The sequence below is a fragment of the Aristolochia californica genome, unplaced genomic scaffold (assembly GCF_029961685.1).
Source record: "Aristolochia californica isolate CCGP_79_NKW_82.1479 unplaced genomic scaffold, dmAriCali1.0.hap1 SCAF_12, whole genome shotgun sequence".
Taxonomy (NCBI): domain Eukaryota; kingdom Viridiplantae; phylum Streptophyta; class Magnoliopsida; order Piperales; family Aristolochiaceae; genus Aristolochia; species Aristolochia californica.
This window is the reverse complement of record NW_027181793.1, coordinates 17,402,324-17,423,183: the sequence shown is the minus strand read 5'-3', so window position 1 is coordinate 17,423,183 and position 20,860 is coordinate 17,402,324. Positions and strand designations below refer to the sequence as shown.

General features: G+C 41.8%; 1 protein-coding gene across 1 annotated transcript in view; it reads right to left on the bottom strand.

Annotated features, from left to right (window-relative positions):
* Positions 1-410: 410 nt before the first annotated feature.
* The window catches only part of LOC137946181 (uncharacterized), a 39,080-nt gene continuing 18,630 nt past the window's right edge, over positions 411-20,860 (bottom strand). Inside the window, exons 4-7 of the mRNA XM_068792392.1 lie at positions 18,325-18,411; positions 18,073-18,221; positions 17,852-17,983; positions 411-816 (exon numbers count right to left, since the gene is read on the bottom strand). Of these exons, the coding sequence (XP_068648493.1) occupies positions 627-816; positions 17,852-17,983; positions 18,073-18,221; positions 18,325-18,411 (558 nt within the window). The 3' untranslated portion in view covers positions 411-626. The remainder of the gene's footprint in view (positions 817-17,851; positions 17,984-18,072; positions 18,222-18,324; positions 18,412-20,860) is intronic.

The window sequence follows — 20,860 nt, the reverse complement described above, 5'->3', positions numbered from 1 at the left end:
TAAACCAGCATCTTCTTCGCAGAGTAATTATTACTAGTTGTACCAACCATACTGATTTCCAACCAAGAATACAACCTCCACTCTTCCGATTCCTAGCTATTTCAAACCAAAGTATATACAAGTCTTTAAAATGTATTAAAATAGCAAAGCACCTAGTATGCTGTGGCAAGCAGGAGGTACACTGGGTTTCATTGTACCATGGGCTTGTACCTTGATTGCTGCCACAAACACATTACAAATCCAATATATCGCACTGTGCTGATCGTTATGAGAAGAATATCAGACTAATATTTCTGCAATTTATAGCATATGATATTTTGGTCATCTAGCTTATTTACAAGAAAGATTACAAAAAAACAAATAATATTTAGGGTTGTGTGTATGTGTGTTGCACAGGTAGTAACGCAAAAGAATTTTACACACAGGTTAGTGGGGGTTTACACAAGGAATTGCATAGGCAAGGAGTAAAAGAATTTTTTTACCGATTAACACAGTTTAGTGGATCGAAAGTACAAAGTAGTAATTCAATAACAACAAAGTTTACAAATTAGTGGGCAGCAACCAGTTTTCTTCCTTCGATTAAAGAAGTGCTCTTAAGCAAAACCCAAGAAACTAAGAATATCTGATTATAGTCTTACATGCTCCCTAATAAACTGCTCAACCTGAGATACGTCGCCGGTTAACCCGGAAGCTTCAGCTACTGTAACTTTATTGTGACATTGGGAAAATGCGAAGGGTTCCCCGCTAATACCAAGTGTTAGATCATTTGTCACATCAGCTTCAGATATAGCCGTCCTTGAGACCCTTAGCTTGTCTCTGAAATTTGAAAAGAGATGTCAGAGATCAACGTCTTCTCAAATTTGAAACAGGTAACAATGTGACTTCTATATCATATCAATATTGAGAAAAACAACTGTATTAAAAAATAAAACTACCTGTCACTGACAGTTGACCCAGTGATAACAACATCATAACATTATAATATAAGTGAAAATAAAAATAAAAAAGAGTTTCAAACAGGGAAAAAGCTTCTTCATCTTCTTCCCCAGATTTGGTTTTTGGAGGGAGAGGGAGGAAGAGCATTGAGATGCTTCTTTCGACATTTCTGGGCTGTTTATAAAACAGAAGTTGGTTTTCCTGAATCTTCAACATAGGGAAGGATAGAATCATACAGTTGGGATAGCCCAAATTCAAACTCGTAAACATGGCAGTCTGGTTACTGTTTCATTTCACATAGTAGTCTGGTTACCGCTCATTCCTCAAACAGTGCACATTGCTTGTGATCATTTACTAATCACATTTGATCTGCTTTCCCTATTACACCAAACCAGAGGGATGATCAACTGAATTAGATTTAATCACTAACCTCCATTTACCGCATCCAAACAGGCAGAGGTACTCAAAAAGAAACACGGAGAACTGGTACCGAAGAAGAACCCATTGATCTCCAAGGTAATCCATACGTGAACAAGCAAGAGAATTCCTTGCACCAGTCACCTTACTCTTGTCATCTGAAATTACTACAACTTGTAGGATAATGAATGTGCTTTCTTCAACTCCGACATGCATTTTATGCCAAGAAGGGAAAAGGGTGGGAGGGGATAGCTGCCTCTCCCCTTTCCAGTGCCTCCCCAGCCAGACTATACCAAGGACAGAGTTCCTCCTCTCTGCTCTGCCACATGGGGGAAATTCTTCCCCATAATAATGAGTAGCAGCCTGGCTGACCTGCCTGGTCACCCAGTTCATCGGTTAAACCGGCAAACCCAGCCAGGTCAGCCGAGTTTTTACCAATCTCCAAGTCTTACAGACCAGTACCCCGGACTAAGGACCAGGTCTGGTCTGAGTTTTATGACACTGAAAAAAAACACTTATTTGATGTTGACAGGATTAGATACTTGTTATGAGGGTTCAGAAAAGAACATCTGGTTGATATTTATAGAGTTCAATCTCAAACTCACCGTGGTTCTAAGAAGTGTTCAGAACAAGTCAGAATAATGAACATAGGAATTTTTTTTTTTTTTTTTTTTTATGAAGAGTGAATTTATTAAGAACTAGAACTGGAAAGAGTACAAACTAGGGGGGCCTCCCATCACAACAAGGGGTTGAAGGGATGTGCCACGTTTAGCCTGACTGTCGGCAAAGTGATTTGCGGTGCAGGGGACATGGGCCCAAGTACAATCAAGAGTTGAAACAATGCTACAAATATCAAGATACGTGTCCCAATGTGGCCAAGGGGGATTTAGCGCACCAATCAATGATGACCTACTCCCTCCACGATAAGGGGATCAAAGAATCGATCTTGGAAGATGATGAGGCCGTTGAGAAGGCCAGCGAGTTCTGCTGAGGTGGCATCGAAGAAACCAAGGGGCCGGCGAAGGTGACCAAAAGGGTGTTATTGGAAGAGTGGATGCCGCCACCGAATCCAGCAAGACCTGGGCAGCCCAGAACGCTGCCATCGAAGTTTAACTTGAGATAGCCAGCCGAAGGGGGTTGCCAAGTTTACATAGCAGGTGGCCGAGGGCTACCAGTCATCGTCAGCCATCATTGTCGTGAGCCGCCAGTTCCCTCGGAGGTGGGTGCCCTACAAGTGAAGGAATTCCTTCCTCAATAGTAGCCAGAAGGAGACTTGTAACAATGGATTCGGTAAGAGAGTCGGCCTCAATTGCCTTGAACTAGAAAATTCTTTTGTTTCTCTCCTTCTAGAGAGACCAGGGCATGAAACCCACAAAGCAAGAGAGGAGCAATTTACCAAGTTTTGACAGCCGGGAACCCAGGAGGGAATGTATCATGGAGGGGAGGTCAGAGGTTGTGCAAGTAAGGATGCCAATTCTATGCAGCAGGCTGGATCAGATGTCCCAGCATAAGGGGCAGTGAAGAAGCACATGACTGACGGATTTAGGTGCTGATCTGCACAGGGGGCAGGTGGGATCTTGTATTGAGCTACCTTGATAGAGGAGGTTGTCGGAGAATAGGATCTTGTTCCTGAGGCAACCGAGAAAAAGCCTTTGGAGTTGGAAGTCCAAATGAACTGGTCTGGGGTCAGAGGCCGAATGTTCACTTTGTCTAAGGCCAAAAGGAGGATAGAGGCCTCAAAGGCCTTAGCATTCGCGAGTCTCTCCTGGAATTGGAGGTTCCAGTTTCTGGGGCTCCGCTAGATCTCGACAACAGTAGCAGAGAGGCCAATGAGGTTGCTGAAGGATTCTGCCAAAGGTTCGATGCCCAGCCACCGGTCAGTCCAGAACTTAGTTCGGATGCCATTGCCCATATAGCATTTAACTGATGAGGTGAATCTAGGAAGAAGAAGGAAAATCTTCCGTCAAATGGGGGACAGGCGATGACGACGGCCTCCCTCTAACCACCAACCATCAATCTGGTGGGCCTTGGCAGCGACAATGGCATGCCAAATCAGGGAGGGCGAGGACTTAAATGTCCAAATCCATTTGAGAAGGAGAGTGGAGTTTGTGCCTTTACACTTTTAATGCCAAGCCCGCCAAGGTGGAGGGGTTGACAGACATCAGCCCAGCGAACCAAGTGGTATTTAGGCTCTCCGTTCGGTCCCCCTCAAGGAACCGACGCTTCAAGAATTCAATCCAATGGGCCACAACAGCAGTGCAAGGGAGAATGGAGAGGAAATAGTTGGGGATACCATGCAAGCAAGACTTGATAAGGATGAGTTTGCCAGCCTAGGAGAGAAATTTGCCCCATCAAGTGGCAAGGCACCGTTCAAGCTTCTTGATTACCGGATTCCAGCAGTGCTTGTTAGGGGAGCAGTCCAACAGGGGGAGCCCCAAGTACTTGCCGGGCAGATTTGTGGCCGCACAGCCGAGGTAGTTTACCATAGATAGGAGAACACTGGGGTCAATGTTATATTCAAGTAATGGAGGACTTGTTCCAGCTAATTTTTTTACCCGAGGAGATTTCAAATAGCCCAAGTAGAGCTTTAATTTTGTTGATTTGATCCATAGAGCCCTCGCCAAACAACAGTGTTGTCAGCATATTGAAGGATTGCAACGTCTTGAGCAGCATGACTGGATGCTGGGGTGAGCCAACCGATTTGCTTAGCGTGCTGGACCATGGTACAGAGATGCTCAGCGATAATTGTGAAGTGGAATGGAGAAAGGGGGTGCCCTTGCCGAATACCCTGGGAGCCATTGAAGTGCCCACATGAAACACCATTGATTAGCATGGAGTAGGAGGCGCCCATGCGCTGGTGAAGGTGATCAAATAATTTCTAGTTCATGCAGTCAAAGGCCTTTTCGAAGTCGAGCTTGAGGGCGAATTTGGGGAGGGTTGAATGCCTGAAAGAGTCCAGCAGCACGTGGGCCGTCATAGCCGAATCCAAGATGTTCCAGCCACGAATGAAGGTGCTTTGGCTGGGCTAGATGATCTCAGGAAGGACTTCCCGTATTTGGTTAGCTAGAAGCCAAGTGATCACTTTGTGCATGCTTGTGGTAAGGCTGATTGGCTAGAAGTCCTGAGGCTGCTCGACATTGATCTTCTTAGGCACCAAGGCAATGAAAGAGGCTCCCAAGGCGCAGTAAGTAATGCCGCATTGGTGAAAATTATTGACCAAAGCAAAGATGTTGTCTCAGATGATGGTCCAACAGTGGTGATAGAATTCCCCATTGAACCCATCAGGCCCAGGGGCTCGGTCAAGAGGCAGACCGAAGGCAGCAAGTTTTAGAGGTGGAGAAAGGAAGTTCTAGCTAAGGGGCGGATTGGTTGTTGATTTGACGATAGCTAAGCTACTGGAATATGGGCCAATTGAACTTCTCTTTAGTGTACAAACCTGTGAAGAATCTCACAATAGCATTAGTGACTAAGAGACTATCCAAGCTCACCCAACAATATTGAGAGAAGTGACTCTCGCTGAGGCCATGGAGTGGAAGAATTTTGTATTTCCATCTCCAAAAATCAGCCAGCGAAATTGAGCCATTTGTTTCCAAAAGATGGTCTCATTATAAGAAAGAGATTGAAATTCATGAGTAAGACTACTTCTGAGAGAGAGTTCGGGGGTGGGGGAGGGAGCTTTGTTCCTCAATGCGGTCGAGCTCGAAAATTTAGCTGAGGACAGTCCTTGACAGCAGACACGGAGCGGTGCCTAGAAGACCGGGATTGGAGTTTAGCTTTAAGCAATTTAAGCTTGGGGGGGAATGTCCAGCCAGGATTGGCATTGGCCAGCAGGGATTGGCACCAAGGCGCAAAATTGGAGTCAAATTATGGATCTTGAAGCGCGCAGTTCTCAAATCGGAAGGACTTGAACATTGTGTCAATGAGGATAGGCCAATGGTCCGAGCAAGCACGGTTGAGAACGTGGCTGGAAGTGTTGCCATGGAGTTGAAGCCAATCAGGGTTAGCAAGGAATCGATCAAGTTTGGAGAGGATTGACCGTTGCTACCCATTGGACCAAGTGAATTTCATTCCAAAAAGAGGGATCTCCTCCAGATCACAACTACCAATGAAGTCCACAACGCGCGCATCGACGAAGTAATTCTACTGGCTGGGGGAGACTTCTAGTTGCAAAGGCAGATGGCATTGAAGTTGTCGGCTAGGATTCAAGGAAGATCCTAGCATTGGAGTTAGACGAGTAACTCATCTCAGAAGCCAGCCCGGTCCCGGTATCGGGTGGGGCTGTAAACTCTAGCAATAGCCCAGGAGAACCCAGTATGGTTGTCACAGAGATGAAAACTGATTGAGTGGGCAGCTAGGCAAAGTCTAGGACTTTGACACCATTCGGATTCCATATGATGAGAAGCCCCCCCGCACGACCAATTGCGTTAAGGGGGGTTAGTAGTTCATTCAATTAGGCCATTAATGGTGCATCAAAGCCAGCGTCATCTAAAAAACGTAAGTAATCGTCTCAGGCTAAAATCGTGGAATCATAATTCAGCCCAAAATTTTGAATCAATCACTTGAAGCAAATTTTCGGGACGCATCTTTCCTCCCCCAACGAATATTTTTTTCTCTTGCACTCTCTTCTCCCTTTCGGCCATCCTCCCCCGAATTTTTTTTTTCTCCCACTCTCTTCTTCCTCTTGTCTTCGCACTCCCTTCGGCTTCTTCTCCCTCTCAGTCTTCCTCCCCCAAATTTTTTTTCTCCTTGTCTCTTCTCCCTCTCAGCCTTTGTCACAGAGCCCCCATCACCGAGCCTTCGTCGCAGAGCCTCTCGGTGTACCGTAGGAGCACCCCCTCCGTCACCGTTGCCTGTTGGCCCGCTGTTGTCTCCCTGCCATTATCGGCGCCATGAGGAAGCCGACCTTGTTGATTTAATTTTTCCTAAGTTAGAAAAAATTAAACCAGCGTTATTTATTCATTATATTTATTTTTTAATTACTGTATTATATTAGTGATTTAATAGTGGTAATTAAAATATTATTAAATCAAGCCTTTGATCAATTATTTTGGTTTAATTAACCTATTTTTATTTTGGTTTAATAAAACCTATTTTCCGACCATTAACCGCCCATAAGTTGATGATTTTAATATTAAAGGCACAAACTCGTTATATTCCAAGGCATAAGCATTCGCTTTTATGCTATAAATTGTGGACTATTACAAGTAACTCGGTTAAACTTCAAGCATGTTTTTTAAGTTTTAATTATATATATATATATATATATATGTTATTAATAATCTATCATAGGTTATTAATAAAATAAAATATTTATTTATTTATTATATTCATTAATTTTATTACTATATTAAATTAGAAATTTAAGACTGGTAATTAAAATATTGTCAAAGAAATCATTTGATCAATTACTTTGGTTTAATTATCTCATTTTTATAATTAATTAAACTAATCATCTTTAATTTTGCAAAAATATGTTATTAATTAATACAACGTAAAAAATCCATCTTCTGTTTTTTTTACTTTATTTATTTATTTTTTATAATTTATTATAGTCACACTTAATTATTATATTATTTTATAATAAACTGTAATCAATAATTAATATAATATAGTATTTCATTAATTAGTATATTAATATATTTTAATACTACATTAAATCAATTTAGTGTAGTAACCATGTTTATTTTGGTTAATTATCTATTTAGGTATATGTTCTATTTAAGTATATTATAAAAAGTTACTCATTCTCTTGTTTACATCATATTTTTCATTTTGGGGCACTAACACTGAAATTTGTTTTCCAGTGCACTTGAACTCGTCTACACTAACACCCAAGGAAGAGTTGAAGTTAAATAAAATCATTGCCTTGAATTTGAAGTCTAACTTCAACTTCAACTTCAATGTTGACTAATCCCCCCTAATAGGTCCAATCGAAGTCAAGAGCAGGCCAGAGGTCCCGGATAGTGTTGCGGACCAGAGATTGGGCTTTCGCCACCTAGAGGATGCCGATGGATGGCTTGTTGTCAATAAGGATTTTCCTGATAGTTGTCTGCTTGGAAGGCTAGCCAGCTCCCCTGATATTCCAAGAGAGTGATCATTGCTGGGGTGGTTCGGGAAGTTCCGCAGCCACATCAACCCCTAGTAATTGGCCAAAGTCAACTGCACCAATTTCGGAGTGAGCTTCATCATTTGATTCTAGGTATCTTCACTATATTTGTGTCTCTCAAATTGGACGGCATCAACTAGTTGACAAGACTTTTCCCAAGGAGATGCGAAGGAGAGTTCACTAGTGATTGGGCCAACAAATAAGGAGAGGGGGGGCGCTTGGTTCTCTAGTGGGGGGATGGCATTGGCGATTTTACCCCCTTTTGTTGTAAGTGGCTAGGAGGGGAGAGAGGCAATAGTTGATTGGCTTTGGGGGGTGGGTGAGGGTGGGCGAGGGGTAGTGTTGACGAAGGGGGAGGAGTTGGAGTCAGAAAGATATGCTAGCGGGGGGGGGGGGGAGGGGGGAGGGAAGGTTGTAGGTTCATGACTGAGATTGGCGCGGGGCCAAGAAAGTGTAGGTTTGGATGAGAAATAGGGGGCTTTGTTAGCAAAGGGAGACCAAAGAGATGGTAGTGGCCTAGTGGCGGGTTTAGTGATTTGGTAGTTGGCAATTGCCAAGTGCTGAGAGAGGGGGTCCGATCGTTGGGGGGGCTTGTCAGGTTTGCTGGGGAGAGGCCACGTGAGCAAGGAGTTAAAGGTGTCTAACAGGAGATGTTTGGTGTCGGGCTTGGGGTCAAAGCAGTGATGGTTATTTGGTTGACTTGGCTGAGTTCTAGCGGTTGCATTGAGAATGTCAGGAATCTGTGCAACCAAAGACATTCAAAGGAAGGGAGACTACTATGCCTCTAGACCCCTTACAAACTAAAATATTATTGGAAGACAGGACCCAAGCCCACACGACCAAGGAAGGCTCACATATCCAAGTGTATTAGAAGATGGGCCCAAGCCCATAAGACCAAGGAAGACCCATGGATCCAAGAGATATAGAAGATGAGCTTAAGGCCCACAAATCAAGGAGAAGGCCCATAGGCCCACATACAATGATGGCAGGATGATAAATAAAGGGTCATCTCATAGAGATGGCATTGATGTAATTAAGCTAAAGTTCCAGGGTTAAAACCTTAAACCCTAAACCCTAAGTTCAGGGGTATTATTGTAATATAGTAGTTTCATAAATCTATAAATAGAGCTTCAGGGGGAGGGTAAGATATAATAAATTCCATAGCCCTTTTTCCTCTTGTTTTCTCCCAATGGGTTTCTTTCCCTTTTTCTCCATGAGCTAAATTCATGGAGTCCTGAAAATCAACATGGTATTAGATCTTTGATTTTCAAGACTCCGACAATGGTTTTTCATTTCTCATTCCCCTTTGGGTTTTTTTTCATAGTTGTTTTTAATTTTATGTTTTCTGCTGCTACTCTCTCTGTGAGACCATGCTCATTGGAATTCTTTTTTTTATTTCCTACTATTATACTGTTATTTTTGGTTTTTTTTCCCGTCATAGAGTATCTCTCTCTTAGCTAAAGCGTAACTGACTACCTCCTCTTGCCTTCATCTCTGGAGTTCGTACCAGCACTCGCCATTGAAACCAAAAACAAAAGAAACGCATTGGTTATCGGTTTGATTTTCGAAGGGACAAAAAAAGAGTAACAGGGCAGCACGGAAAGAATCACCAAATCACTCAGGACGAATTCCAGAACCGATCTGCCGAGTGTTGTTTTGCAGAAGGTCACGTCGCCGTTGCTGGAAACGACGACACCATGAACGTGAGAAGAAGCACCAGTCCAGCTTACCGTCCTCTGTCGAAGACTCCCCATCACCGCCGCGGCTGCTGCTGCCGATTGTTTTTTCGACGCCAAATACGACGACTTCTCCCGGTGAGGAAGTCGCCCAGCATTCTCGCGAGCTGTTCGGCGCCATTGCCGTTTCTGTTATTTCATTCCGCGTCGGCGTTGGGGAAGAAGATGTATCATCGCTGTCTCTGTTCGGTTGATGGGAAAGACGACCCACCATCGCCGGAGAAGACGTTTTGCTGCCACTACTGCTGCTGTTTTTTTTTTTTTCGGAAGTCCTTGATTAATGGAAAGTTGCCTTCCGGAAATGCTCCGCGTATTTTCGGAAGGTCCTGCGTTGTTGTATGGAGGGTTGCCATTTTGGGAGGACGAACATGGAGTCGCTTGAGAGATCCGAACTCTCGGGGGGAAAGTTTCCTTCCGATCTCTCTCTGATCCCGATCTCTCTTTGGTTTTTCGTCTCAGCACGCGGGGAAGATGGTTCCTAAGTTAAGAAATTTTTCAGCGCCTAAGTTAGGAAATTTAATTGAGCACTGGGTTAATCCAGCGCTGCTGAGACCCGAACTCGCCGAGTCAACTCAGACCAGCGAGCCCGTGTCCCAGCCAACCAATGTTTCAGCACCAGCAGGCCGAGTCAACCCAGACCAACACGCCGGGTCAACTCAACTCGGGCCACTTATTTTTCTGCCTCCGTATACATGCCCAAGTTTTATGGATCTTTCGGCACGACTCGGTAAATTTTTTCTCTAGCTGGATTATTATTTTTGAAGAATTGACAGATTAATCCTTGGTCAGCACATTATTTAGAACAAATATGTGCATTGGATTATTTCATGGGTCATTTTACATAGATTATTTTGGGTCGTGTTAAATGGGCCCAAGCCAAGCCCATTTAAGCTGCTGCTATTGTGTCTCTTTTGATGAGACATAATTATGGAAGAAGAGGTAGCCTCATACCATTATTTATTTGTCCCCGTAAAAAATATCAAATTTATTTGTGGTTGAGAGTCCATGACGGAGGAACTTCATCCCCATAAAAAATATCAAATTTTTGTGGTTGAGAGTCCATGACGGAGGAACTACATCCCCGTCAAAAATATCAAATTTATTTATGGTTGGGAGTCCATGACGGAGGAACTTCATCCCCGTAAAAAATGTCAAATTTATTTGTGGTTGGAAGTCCATGACGGAGGAACTACATCCCCGTCAAAAATATCAAATTTATTTATGGTTGGGAGTCCATGACGGAGGAACTTCATCCCCGTAAAAAATGTCAAATTTATTTGTGGTTGGAAGTCCATGACGGAGGAACTTCATCCCCGTCAAAAATATCAATTTTTTTGTGGTTGGAAGTCCATGACGGAGGAATTTCATCCCCATAAAAAATAGCAAATTTTTGTGGTTGGAAGTCCATGACAGAGGAACTTATTATTATATTTATGTTACTTCCCCCCATTAATATCATATATTACTCTACCACTTGAGAGTCGTTGTCATGTGGAGGGACACGGTGGTGGAGGTGGACACTTCAGAGCAATGTCTTAGCGGCTAGGAGTGATTTACTCTCACTGATATTATACCAGTTGGGCCTCATGAACGAGGGCACCAGCGTGAGGGGGAGTGTTGGAAAATGAAGGCATGTTATACAAAAAAAAAAAATTATACATCGTTTGCAGCAAGATAGAAGTTCATGATGTTCTCTCACACCCAGTTTGAGGGGCAGTGTTGGAAGACAGGACCCAAACCCACACGACCAAGGAAGGCTCACATATCCAAGTGTATTAGAAGATGGGCCCAAGCCCATAAGACCAATGAAGACCCATGGATCCAAGAGATATAGAAGATGGGCTCAAGGCCCACTGATCAAGGAGAAGGCCCATAGGCCCACATACATTGATGGCAGGATAGTAAATAAAGGGTCATCTCATGAGATGGCATTGATGTAATTAAGCTAAAGTTCCAAGGTTAAAACTCTAAACCCTAAACTCTAAGTTCAGGGGTATTATTGTAATATAGTAGTTTCATAAATCTATAAAATAGAGCTTCAGGGGGAGGGTAAGATATAATCAATTCCATAACCCCTTTTCCACCTGTTTTCTCCCAATGGGTTTCTTTCCCTTTTTCTCCATGAGCTAAATTTAAGGAGTCCTAAAAATCAAAAAATATTGCTCGCATGCCACAATCACAAAAGTTGATGCCCAAAACCAAGTCACCCCCTTCAAGCAACCCACCTCAGCATCAAAACACCCCTCAAATTGGACCTTCAAGTGCCAACTCTCCATCTCCCCCTTGATCCTCCGGTGTAATCCCCCAACCTTGCAAGCAAAACCAGATCAACATTGGGATCAAATCCCTCTCCAGCACATGGGCTTTACCCAAACTTAAAATCCTCAATAGACGACTCAAAGCAGCCCCATCTCCTTAACCTTCCCTCCCCACTCCAATGAGCCTCCTCTAAGCAATCTCCTGTCACTCTCATAAGCAAAACCAATAGCAGAGTCCATCCAACACGTGAGCTCCTCACCTCATGCACACTCGACAAACTCCTTGTACAGCAGGCAAAGAGTTTTGAGGCCCCTAATCTCCTACATGTATTTCAAAAGGTAAAGTCACTGAAGAAAGGTTAGAGGACGCCGAACCCCTTCAGCTCGCTTCTTAGAGTGATTCAAAATGTCGTGCAGGTTGAAGCTGCCCGACAATCTGATCTTCAATTTGAAAACCACCTGCAACCACCTCTTTTGGAAAATCAGAAGGAATCAACTCTATCACTAGAACTGGAGCCAAACTTAAGGGCAAGGTGAGAGAAGTTGCAAAGGCCATTGGATTTTAGAGTGGACATTAGACTAAGCCTTCCCAAAATTTTCCCTCTCCCTCATATTTCATCAATGATCATTCTTTCTTAGAATACTAGGGGCATGGTAACCCTTCAAAACGTATTATAATCAGAGAAACAATAATATCTTGTCAGGCTGTCCTCAGAGTCTTGCAAGAATCTAAGCTGCCAAGTACCCACCGATGTTGGGTTTGAGACTTCTAGCCAAACCACCACTTCGACTGGGAACCCCTGGATGCCAAGGGAACTGCTGGCAACATTCTTGCCATTTGGGACTCTAGAAACCTCAATCTCAATGTGTCGAGGGGCTCTTTCTCCCTTTCCCTTCTTTTTAGTTGCTCGACAGATAATACGACCTGCACTGCAAGCAACTTTGCAAGGGGAAGAGTTCAAGTTCTGGAATTTTTTTCCCTTGGTACCTATGAGAAGAAAGGAGGAATCTCTCCTCCTTCAGTGATAGATTCTCAAGGTCAGATTTTTCCTTTATCTCTATGCCTGAACCTGTTGATTCATGGCCCTGTTTGTTGAATAAACAGCTAATTATGTGTTGTGCTTTCTATAGAGTTGCTATATCCCTGTTTTGGGTGATCTATGCTTGTGCAAATTTATCAAGTTTGTGCCTTTCTTGAATCTGTGGTGATTTGAGACACATAACTGATACCTACTGCTTCTAGACAGCGTTCATGGGTGTCTATATAGAGATTTTTCTTTAAATATTGGATTCTGCATCGAAATCTGAGGTTTAAATATTCTGATTACTGTCGCTCATGCTGTTTTATTAATTGCTGGTTGAAATTTGGTTTCTTTGTTGCTGTCCACTGCCTGTTTGCTGCTGCTATTGGATTTGGTCAGTTATTTTCATCAGCACAGACTTGTGGATATTGATTTGATTGTGATTGTTGATGCTGCTATAAAGCGTGTGTGGTGAGTTAATGGCAGATCAAGGTAAAGTGGTCACACCTGCTAGGGACTCGAAGAAGTCTGAAATGAGGATTTAACCACAATCCACATAGCATATATGCAGCTGAATTGTTCATCTGTGTATTGATCAAATTCCATTGAGATGTATCTTTAAGTGCAGAGAAAATCGAAGCACCTCAGGGAAGACCCACCAGATCCTATGACTGATGTGGCTGGTCAATAGTGTAAAACCTAGTATTGGTTCTCAAGTCATGACCTATAAAACAGGTAAAAGGACACGGAATACCTAAGTAATTTGTCTGGAATCTGTCAATTCTACTCTCACTTTCATTCTATGATGCGTTGGATTAGGAGTATGATTGAGTATACTGGTGAGATGCAAGCAGTTTTGTAGGAGATTACCATCTACCACCCGTTTATTACTAATGAGGAAGAACTAAGGAAAAAAGAAAATCAGATGCATATTACACGGTTTCCACATGGATTGGGACCGAATACGATGCTACGAGCCTAGTTACTACCGGATGAGGATCTTCCTACTCTTGAGAAGGCTCTTTCTAGAGTTACTTGAGCTGAAAGTATTGTTATTTCCTAGGTGGACAACAGCCATAAGTTTAATGATGCATCAACACTAAATTCTGTTCCCACATCCAATAGGGCTGACAAGGAGGGTGAAGAGGAAGAGATGGGGCCGGTTATCAAAAAGGAAGAGCTGAAAGGAAGTTTATTCTTTGTGGTCAATACATCTATAGTTTTGAGAAGTCCTGGGATAAATTTGGGAAGTCTGCATGGGCTAATTCAAGTGTACCTGATGCTCCAGAAACCAATAATGTAAGTGAAAATGAATCAGCTACCTCTATACAATCTCAGATTCAGCACTTGGTCTAGAAATTGGGTTAGATGTCTTCATCCTCAAGTAACTCTTTGCCTGCTTCTACATCTACTGTTAGTGCCACCTTGGCTAGTTCAAGTATGCTTGCTTTCTGCTTGTCCTCCCTCCTTCGATCATTAATTTTGGTGTGTCTACTCATATGTCAAGTCTGTTGTCTCATTTCTCATATTTTACTAGTCATCTTCTCATAAATCTATTGCTTTGGCTTTTTGGATCTACATCTAGTGTTCAAGGGGAGGTTGTGGTTTGCCACATCAACCCTGTTTTTATCATCCTTTCTCTATGTTCCCAAGTTTCATAACAACCTATTGTCTATAATTTAGTTAAAGAAGTCCTTAAATAGTACTGTAACCTTTTCTCCTTCTAGATGTATTTTTCAGAACTTGAAAACAAAGAGGGTGATTAGTGGTGGCCACCAACATGATACTCTCTTCTATCTTGAGGAGAATCTGATACAAAGGGAAAGTGAATTGCATGCAGAAGTTTCTCCATATCAGTAGCATGTTCAATTACAACACCCATCCTCAACTAAGCTCCATTCTTTTCTTCCTTCTTATCCTTCAGATGTTTCATTCAATTGTGAGGCATGAGAATTGATGAAGCACCATAAGATGTTATTTCCTTCAAGTAGTCATACGAGTCGGCAAAAAGAAATATACACGGGAAAGGTATGTAAACTGCACAAGGTGATTTATGATTCAATATAAAGTCCACTAGCATGGTTCAAAAAATCTAATGAAGTCATCAATGCATTTGATTTTTCTTTCAGTCACCGTGATCACTCACTTTTTGTGTTGAAATGTTCATCTGGAGTTATAATTTTGATTGTTCATGTGGACGATATAGTGATTTCTAAGAGCGACGAGGCAAGTATTGATGAAATAAAAGAACCACTTGAAAGATCATTTGGATACAAAAGATCTTGGTCAACTATGATATTTTCTTGGAGTTGAAGTAGCTTGGGGAAAGGATAGAGTTGTCTTATCTCAATGGAAGTATGATACTGCTTTGTTGCAAAAGTATGGGTTACTTGAGGCAATATCAATTGATACCCCCATGGAGGTTAATCCTAACCTTCATGATGATCAGAGTTCATTGATGCAGGACAAGACAAAGTAGGGGCAATCGACAATTGGTCAACACCATGCCTTTTGCTCAAATATTTCAATTTTATTCGATTCATGGAGGAAAAGCAACCATTTACAACTTAATACTACCAGCTTTATGAAAATTTCCAATGAAATCATTGACATAAATGGCCTTCAAGAAATCCACCTTAGTGGGCTTTCCTTTACCAAGACCAACAACCAAAATCCCCCAATTCTTTGTAACTCCCCTAATTGGCAAAATGTATATCCAAAATGCCATCAGGCTTTCCCTCCCCCAACCTGTTTTGGACCATCATTTGATCCCCCTCGATTGCCACCAAACTGCTTACCTCCCCCCCACCCGACATTCCGCTTAAACGTCATTGGTTGCAATTGAATGGATTTTCCCACTCAAATGGAGACTTGGTGGAAGAATCTTAAGTCGATTGGGTCAAGAACTGCTCAATTAGTTTTGAAATGACAATTGCTCAAATTGCTAGCTGAAAAATCTACAGGGGCTTATCAAAGCTTGAGTGTAAAAAACCTCATGCCAACATCGCCGACCGCCAATTCTTGCTCCTCTCTCAAATCCAGACCTCAACCATTTTTTTGAATCGTGTCCGTATGTTGCTCACCAAGGTTACCTCCTTATCTTCTCTTAGGTCTCAGTATAAATTAGTTGTGACCCAAAAAAGGCTCTATTGGAAGCAGTGTGCTCGCTTCAAGTGGTTGATGGAGGGCAATGGAAACACTATAGTTCCTTCACGCCATTTCCTCCTCTAACCAGAGGTCAAATAGAATCAATTTCTTGGTCATTGATAGGGAACTAAATCTAGACCGGGCCGCCATCTCTAATGAGCTTGTGAGTTTCTTTGCAGTCCTACAAAAAGAAGAAAACCTTTGAAGGCCACCTGCTCCCATTAAAAAACAATTGAAGCAAAGAAATACGTTTAAGAGACCTCTTTCACACTAGAGAAATCAAGCATGCTGTTCTAGCCCTCCCACTTATCCTCTCTGACAAGAGACTCTACTTGGAAAGGGAACTTGTTATCCAAAGCAAGTAGGCTACGCTTGTCAAACCAACAATGGCCGGTCTGCCCCTCTATTATCTTTCTCTCCTCGAGAGCCCAAAATTGAAGCTCTAGAAAGAAGGTTCTTATTCTGAGGATCATCAAACAGCTCAAATTCCCACCTTGTCAAGTGGGAGGAGGTCTGCCTCCCAAAAAACTAATTTGAGGCCCTGGGTTAGAAGAGTAATGCAAATCAACAAAGCTCTTTTGGCAAAGTGGCTCTAGAAATTCAGCCCCAATAAAGGTGCTCTGTGGAGGAAAATCAATGAGGAAAAACAATTACGAAAAAAAAAACTAGTTCCCTTCTCAAGTTCCCCCTTTGGAAAACATTCTGTCTGATGGATGATTACAAAAACAACATCAGGTTCAGACACAGATCTGTATCATCAGTTTCCTTTTGCACAGATTACTGGCTTGGGCCAGCCTGTCTTTGTTCAACCTACCGGGAGTTCTTCACTCTGGCCAGTGATAAACACATCACTGGGGCAGTGGCTGGAATCTTCCACTAAAGAGTTTCTGACAGTGAGGCGATATCTGCTACTTTTCTGCTTAGCTCCTTTGAAAGTCATCAAAGGCGAAGGGGAAGACTTGATCATTTGGAAAGACTGTCCTAGTGGAAAATTCTCGGTGACCTCTTTATACAAGTCTCGATACCCTGCCCTTGAAGTGAGTGATGCTGCTGCTCTGGTCTGAAATCTCAAAGGCATGGACAAAGCCTTGTTTTCCTGCAGGTGTGCTGTGAAGAAAAAGATCCTCAATTGTGACAGTTTGCACAAAAAGGGAACAGTGATCATAAACTCGATCTGCAGGCTCTGTTGGAATTAAGAGGAAACCATTGACCACCTCCTCCTCCACTGCTCTTTCACTTCCTAGACATGGCACCTTATGGTACAATTGTTTTACCTGAATCTTTGTTCCCCTACCATGTTCCAAAGTCTCATTTCTCAATGTAGCATGCTGGCCCTCCATACTCTTGGCAAGTTGATGTGGAAGACCTGCCTGGCGTTGCTGCCTTTGTGCATTTGCATGAAAGGAACAAGAGGATCTTTCAAGGCCACCCCCAGTCTACCTCTCAGATTTTTGAGAAGGCCGTAAGGCTCTCCCTGGCCTGGTTATGCATCAAAAAGGAATTTGTACATTTAAGCAGCTCTTATACTCGGGAGACCTGGGCAAATGTCATTGCCTTGAGGGTCACTAGTCACAAAAATGCCCCCACCCCACACAAAAGTGGTGCTCAAAATTTAACTTTGATGGCAATTGAAAAGGCTCTTCAGGCCCTGCTGGCTTTGGAGGTATCATCAGAAGTTGGGAAGATAAAGTATTGGTACAGAACTGACTGCTCTCCTTCATGCCTGTAAATTTCCAAAAAAATTTGCCGCTTCCCCTTATTGTTGAAGGGGATCCAGAGGCTGTCATAAGCAAGTGTCTGTGCAATTGCCACAGATGGAAGAATTTCTTAATGCTGCCCAGCACCTACACATCACTTGGACTCTCTTAGATCCGCCATCAAAGAAGTAGACAAGCTCGTGAACATTGGAGAGGGTCTAAGGGAAGAGGAAGTCATGTGGCTAGATTTCAAAGGATATTCCTTCTAATTGCTGGAACTCTGATACCCTTGGTTTGGCTTGGCCTGCTGCCTCGTTTGGTTGATATTCTTTATGCTGTATTTTCTGTTATTTCCAGTTGGTTTTTTAGTTGTTTTTCCTCAGTTTTAGTCGTTTGGTGCTCCCCAGTTGGAGGGAGTTTGCTTTATTCTCTTTTCCTAATATTAATCCTGTCATTTAAAAAAAAAAAAAAAAACATGAAAGCTAATGGAGTGTGCAACTGAGAAACGGTTTTGGTTTAAAGAAGTACTCACATTTCCTTTTCAAGTTGTTTCCTGATGAAATCCTTTGAATGAGCAGTTACTTTATCAGTTTTATTGCACACTATGTGCACAGGAATTCTCCTCTTCACCACAACGGCTTTGGTCAAAATATCGTACAGATACCTAAACCAGCACCAAAAAGTAAAAACCTAATAGACCAGTCATATCAAATAATAAATATAACAAAGGAACTTGTAGCTGTTTTCACTTACTCGGCAGCTGCCCGGCAGTTTGGCAAGAAGTCCACCGCATCCACAACAAATACAAGGCAAGCAGCTAGAGCCAAGAAGTTGTCAAGCATTGGTCGAAGCCGAGAGTGCCCAGGTATATCGATAACATGTATTGGTTTGGCCTTTCCCTTCTGTGAATAGAAATTGATATAGGACAAAATTCATCACTACACAATCAATTCCTCCAATTTATACATATGCAAAATAAACAAAACTTAGCTATTATGTCTTGACCTTCGCGGATTCGGAATGCATAATGAAAGTGCCTTCATTTGGTTCCATTGATGTGACAGTGCCCTGGTGGGTAGTGCCATCTCGAAGCTATTGAAAGGGAAAGACAAAAACTCATGGGTCAATCACTTCTTCAAACAAGAAAGGCTGATTATTCCTGTAATAAGGAAAATGCGTTTGTACATTATTTTCAGTGTAAGATGCTAGTCAGTCAAGTTGCGCTAAGTCAGGTTGTACTTCGCATGTATATGATGTCAGATCACAATGGGATCTTGTGAATTTGAAAAATAGGTTATTTGGGGAGAAAATAGAAGAGAAAAAGGATTTCTGGAAGAGGGACAACTTTGCTGCCTTGGAATCAGAGCCAGAAAGGCCCTTCCTGCTTTATAATCAGGGTTTAAGGGAAAATTTACAAAAGGACAAAAATACTCCTCAATACTCAAAATTACATATCTCCTAAAATACATGTCTAAGTTGAATGAAAATTTAACTAGAGATAAAATAAGACATTTTCTATCTAATAGTCGTACTATAAGAGAAAAATGTAATATTGAAAATATAAGAAATGACCAAAATACCCCTGAACTTGTATTTTAACAGAATTCTTCTGGAATTATAAACTCAGCATTTTATAACCAAGGAGCACTTGGATTAGAAATCAAATATGTACTTTCCACAATAGTATAATAGGTAGACGGCCCTAAAGACAAAGAAGCTTTTCTTTAATTAAGAAATAAAGCACACCACTTCACTTTTTCTTACTTTTCTTGTTTTATCAGAAATCTTGGTTGAGATCCAAGTATCCTTACGAACTAAACCATAGTTGATTTGTTTCTAACTAACCAGTATTTAACTCTTTGACATCCCACATACTGTTCCTGGAAGCTGAACTAATGATTATGCCAAAAAACGAACTTACAGGTTCAAGCTATTATGTTTATTATATGATATATTAAAGTAAAGTGGTAATGCAACATCATTTACTTTTTTTAAGTATCGAAAATTTTATGAAATACTCCACAATTGCATATTCCTCCTCATGTAAAGTTCTTTATCTGGACCGTCTGCCGTAAGAAAATTTTAACCTCAGATGCATTACAAAGACGAGGCACTAATGTTCCAAATCCTCTCTGCCCGTTCTGCAATACGTCTCCTGAAACCACAGATCACACCCTTTTGCACTGTGAATATGCTCATTGGATCTAGACCGAATTGATGGAAAAAATCGGAATTTTATATTGCCCATCACAAGAATTACATAACACAATCCTTACTTTGGTCAACACTCGTCTCCCTAAGATGGAGAAAATTTTAATTTCTTGTTGTGTTGGGCACATAACGTGGAATTTATGGAAAGAAAGAAATAACAAAAAATTCAATATTAAATCTCTCCCTCGGAAAATTTTATGTGACCAAATTATTGGTCAAGTGTCCTCTTGGGTTCTCCTTCGCAAGGAATTTTACAATTTAAAAGGGACAAACATGCGTGGAAATTGGTGAATTATTGCAGGGATGTCATCTTCGGCAAAAGCTCCAGAAATGGTTGAATGATCTAAACCCCCTCCTGGGCACTTTAAATTAAATTTTGATGGAAGTGCTCTTGGTTGTCCTGGTCCAGCTGGATATAGAGGAGTAATTCACGATGAAAATGCAAATCTTCTCTTCACATATGCGGGTCCAATTGGTACTTCTGACTCTACTAGTGCGGAGTTACATGGGCTATACAACGAACTAAAACTTTTCAAGCAAAAAAGGGAGGGTGTTCTCTTAGTGGAGGGAGATTCTCAACTCATAATCAGCTGGTGCACAAAGCCATCCAAACCTCCTTGGCGTCACTGGGAGTTATTTGATGAAGTCTGTAAGTTAATTTCTGCTCTACAATGTAAGTGGAAACATGTTCCAAGATCGGCAAATCATGTAGCCGACGCTCAAGCAAAAAAGGGTGTTTCCCTCCTACATCTTGTTGTGGAGGAAATGTCTTTCTAGCTAGCAAGGTTTGTAACTTCTATAATTTCGTAATACATTCACACATTTCTCTAAAAAAAAAAAAATATATGAAATGGTGGTCTAATCTAGTTTGGACGGGCCAAACTCACAGTTCTAATTTTTTCTATTTTTACTATATTATATGGAATGATCAGGTCTTGATGTCAAAACCAAACCTGAAATACAAAAAAAAAAAAAAAAAAAAAAAAGTGATTTCCAGATAAGGCCTAATTAGATGATGGAATTCCACGTACAGCCATCTAGAAGTTGTATTCCCAAATATGGCCTAATTCCGAATAGAACCAACGAAATCTTTTTAACTTTGATAAAAATCATTTAAAATTTTGATTACATAAAATTAAAAATTTGAGACAGATGTGGGACACTTTCCCATTAAAGGAGAGAAAGTAACATGTTCCCCCTCCTCTCCTCTCTACGATTTGGGAGAGGAGGGACCAATAAAGGAGGGGGAAGGAAAATGTTTTCCCCCGAGAGGAAAAGGAGAATAAGTACAGCCCCCTCCTTAGATGATGGAATTCCACGTACAGCCATC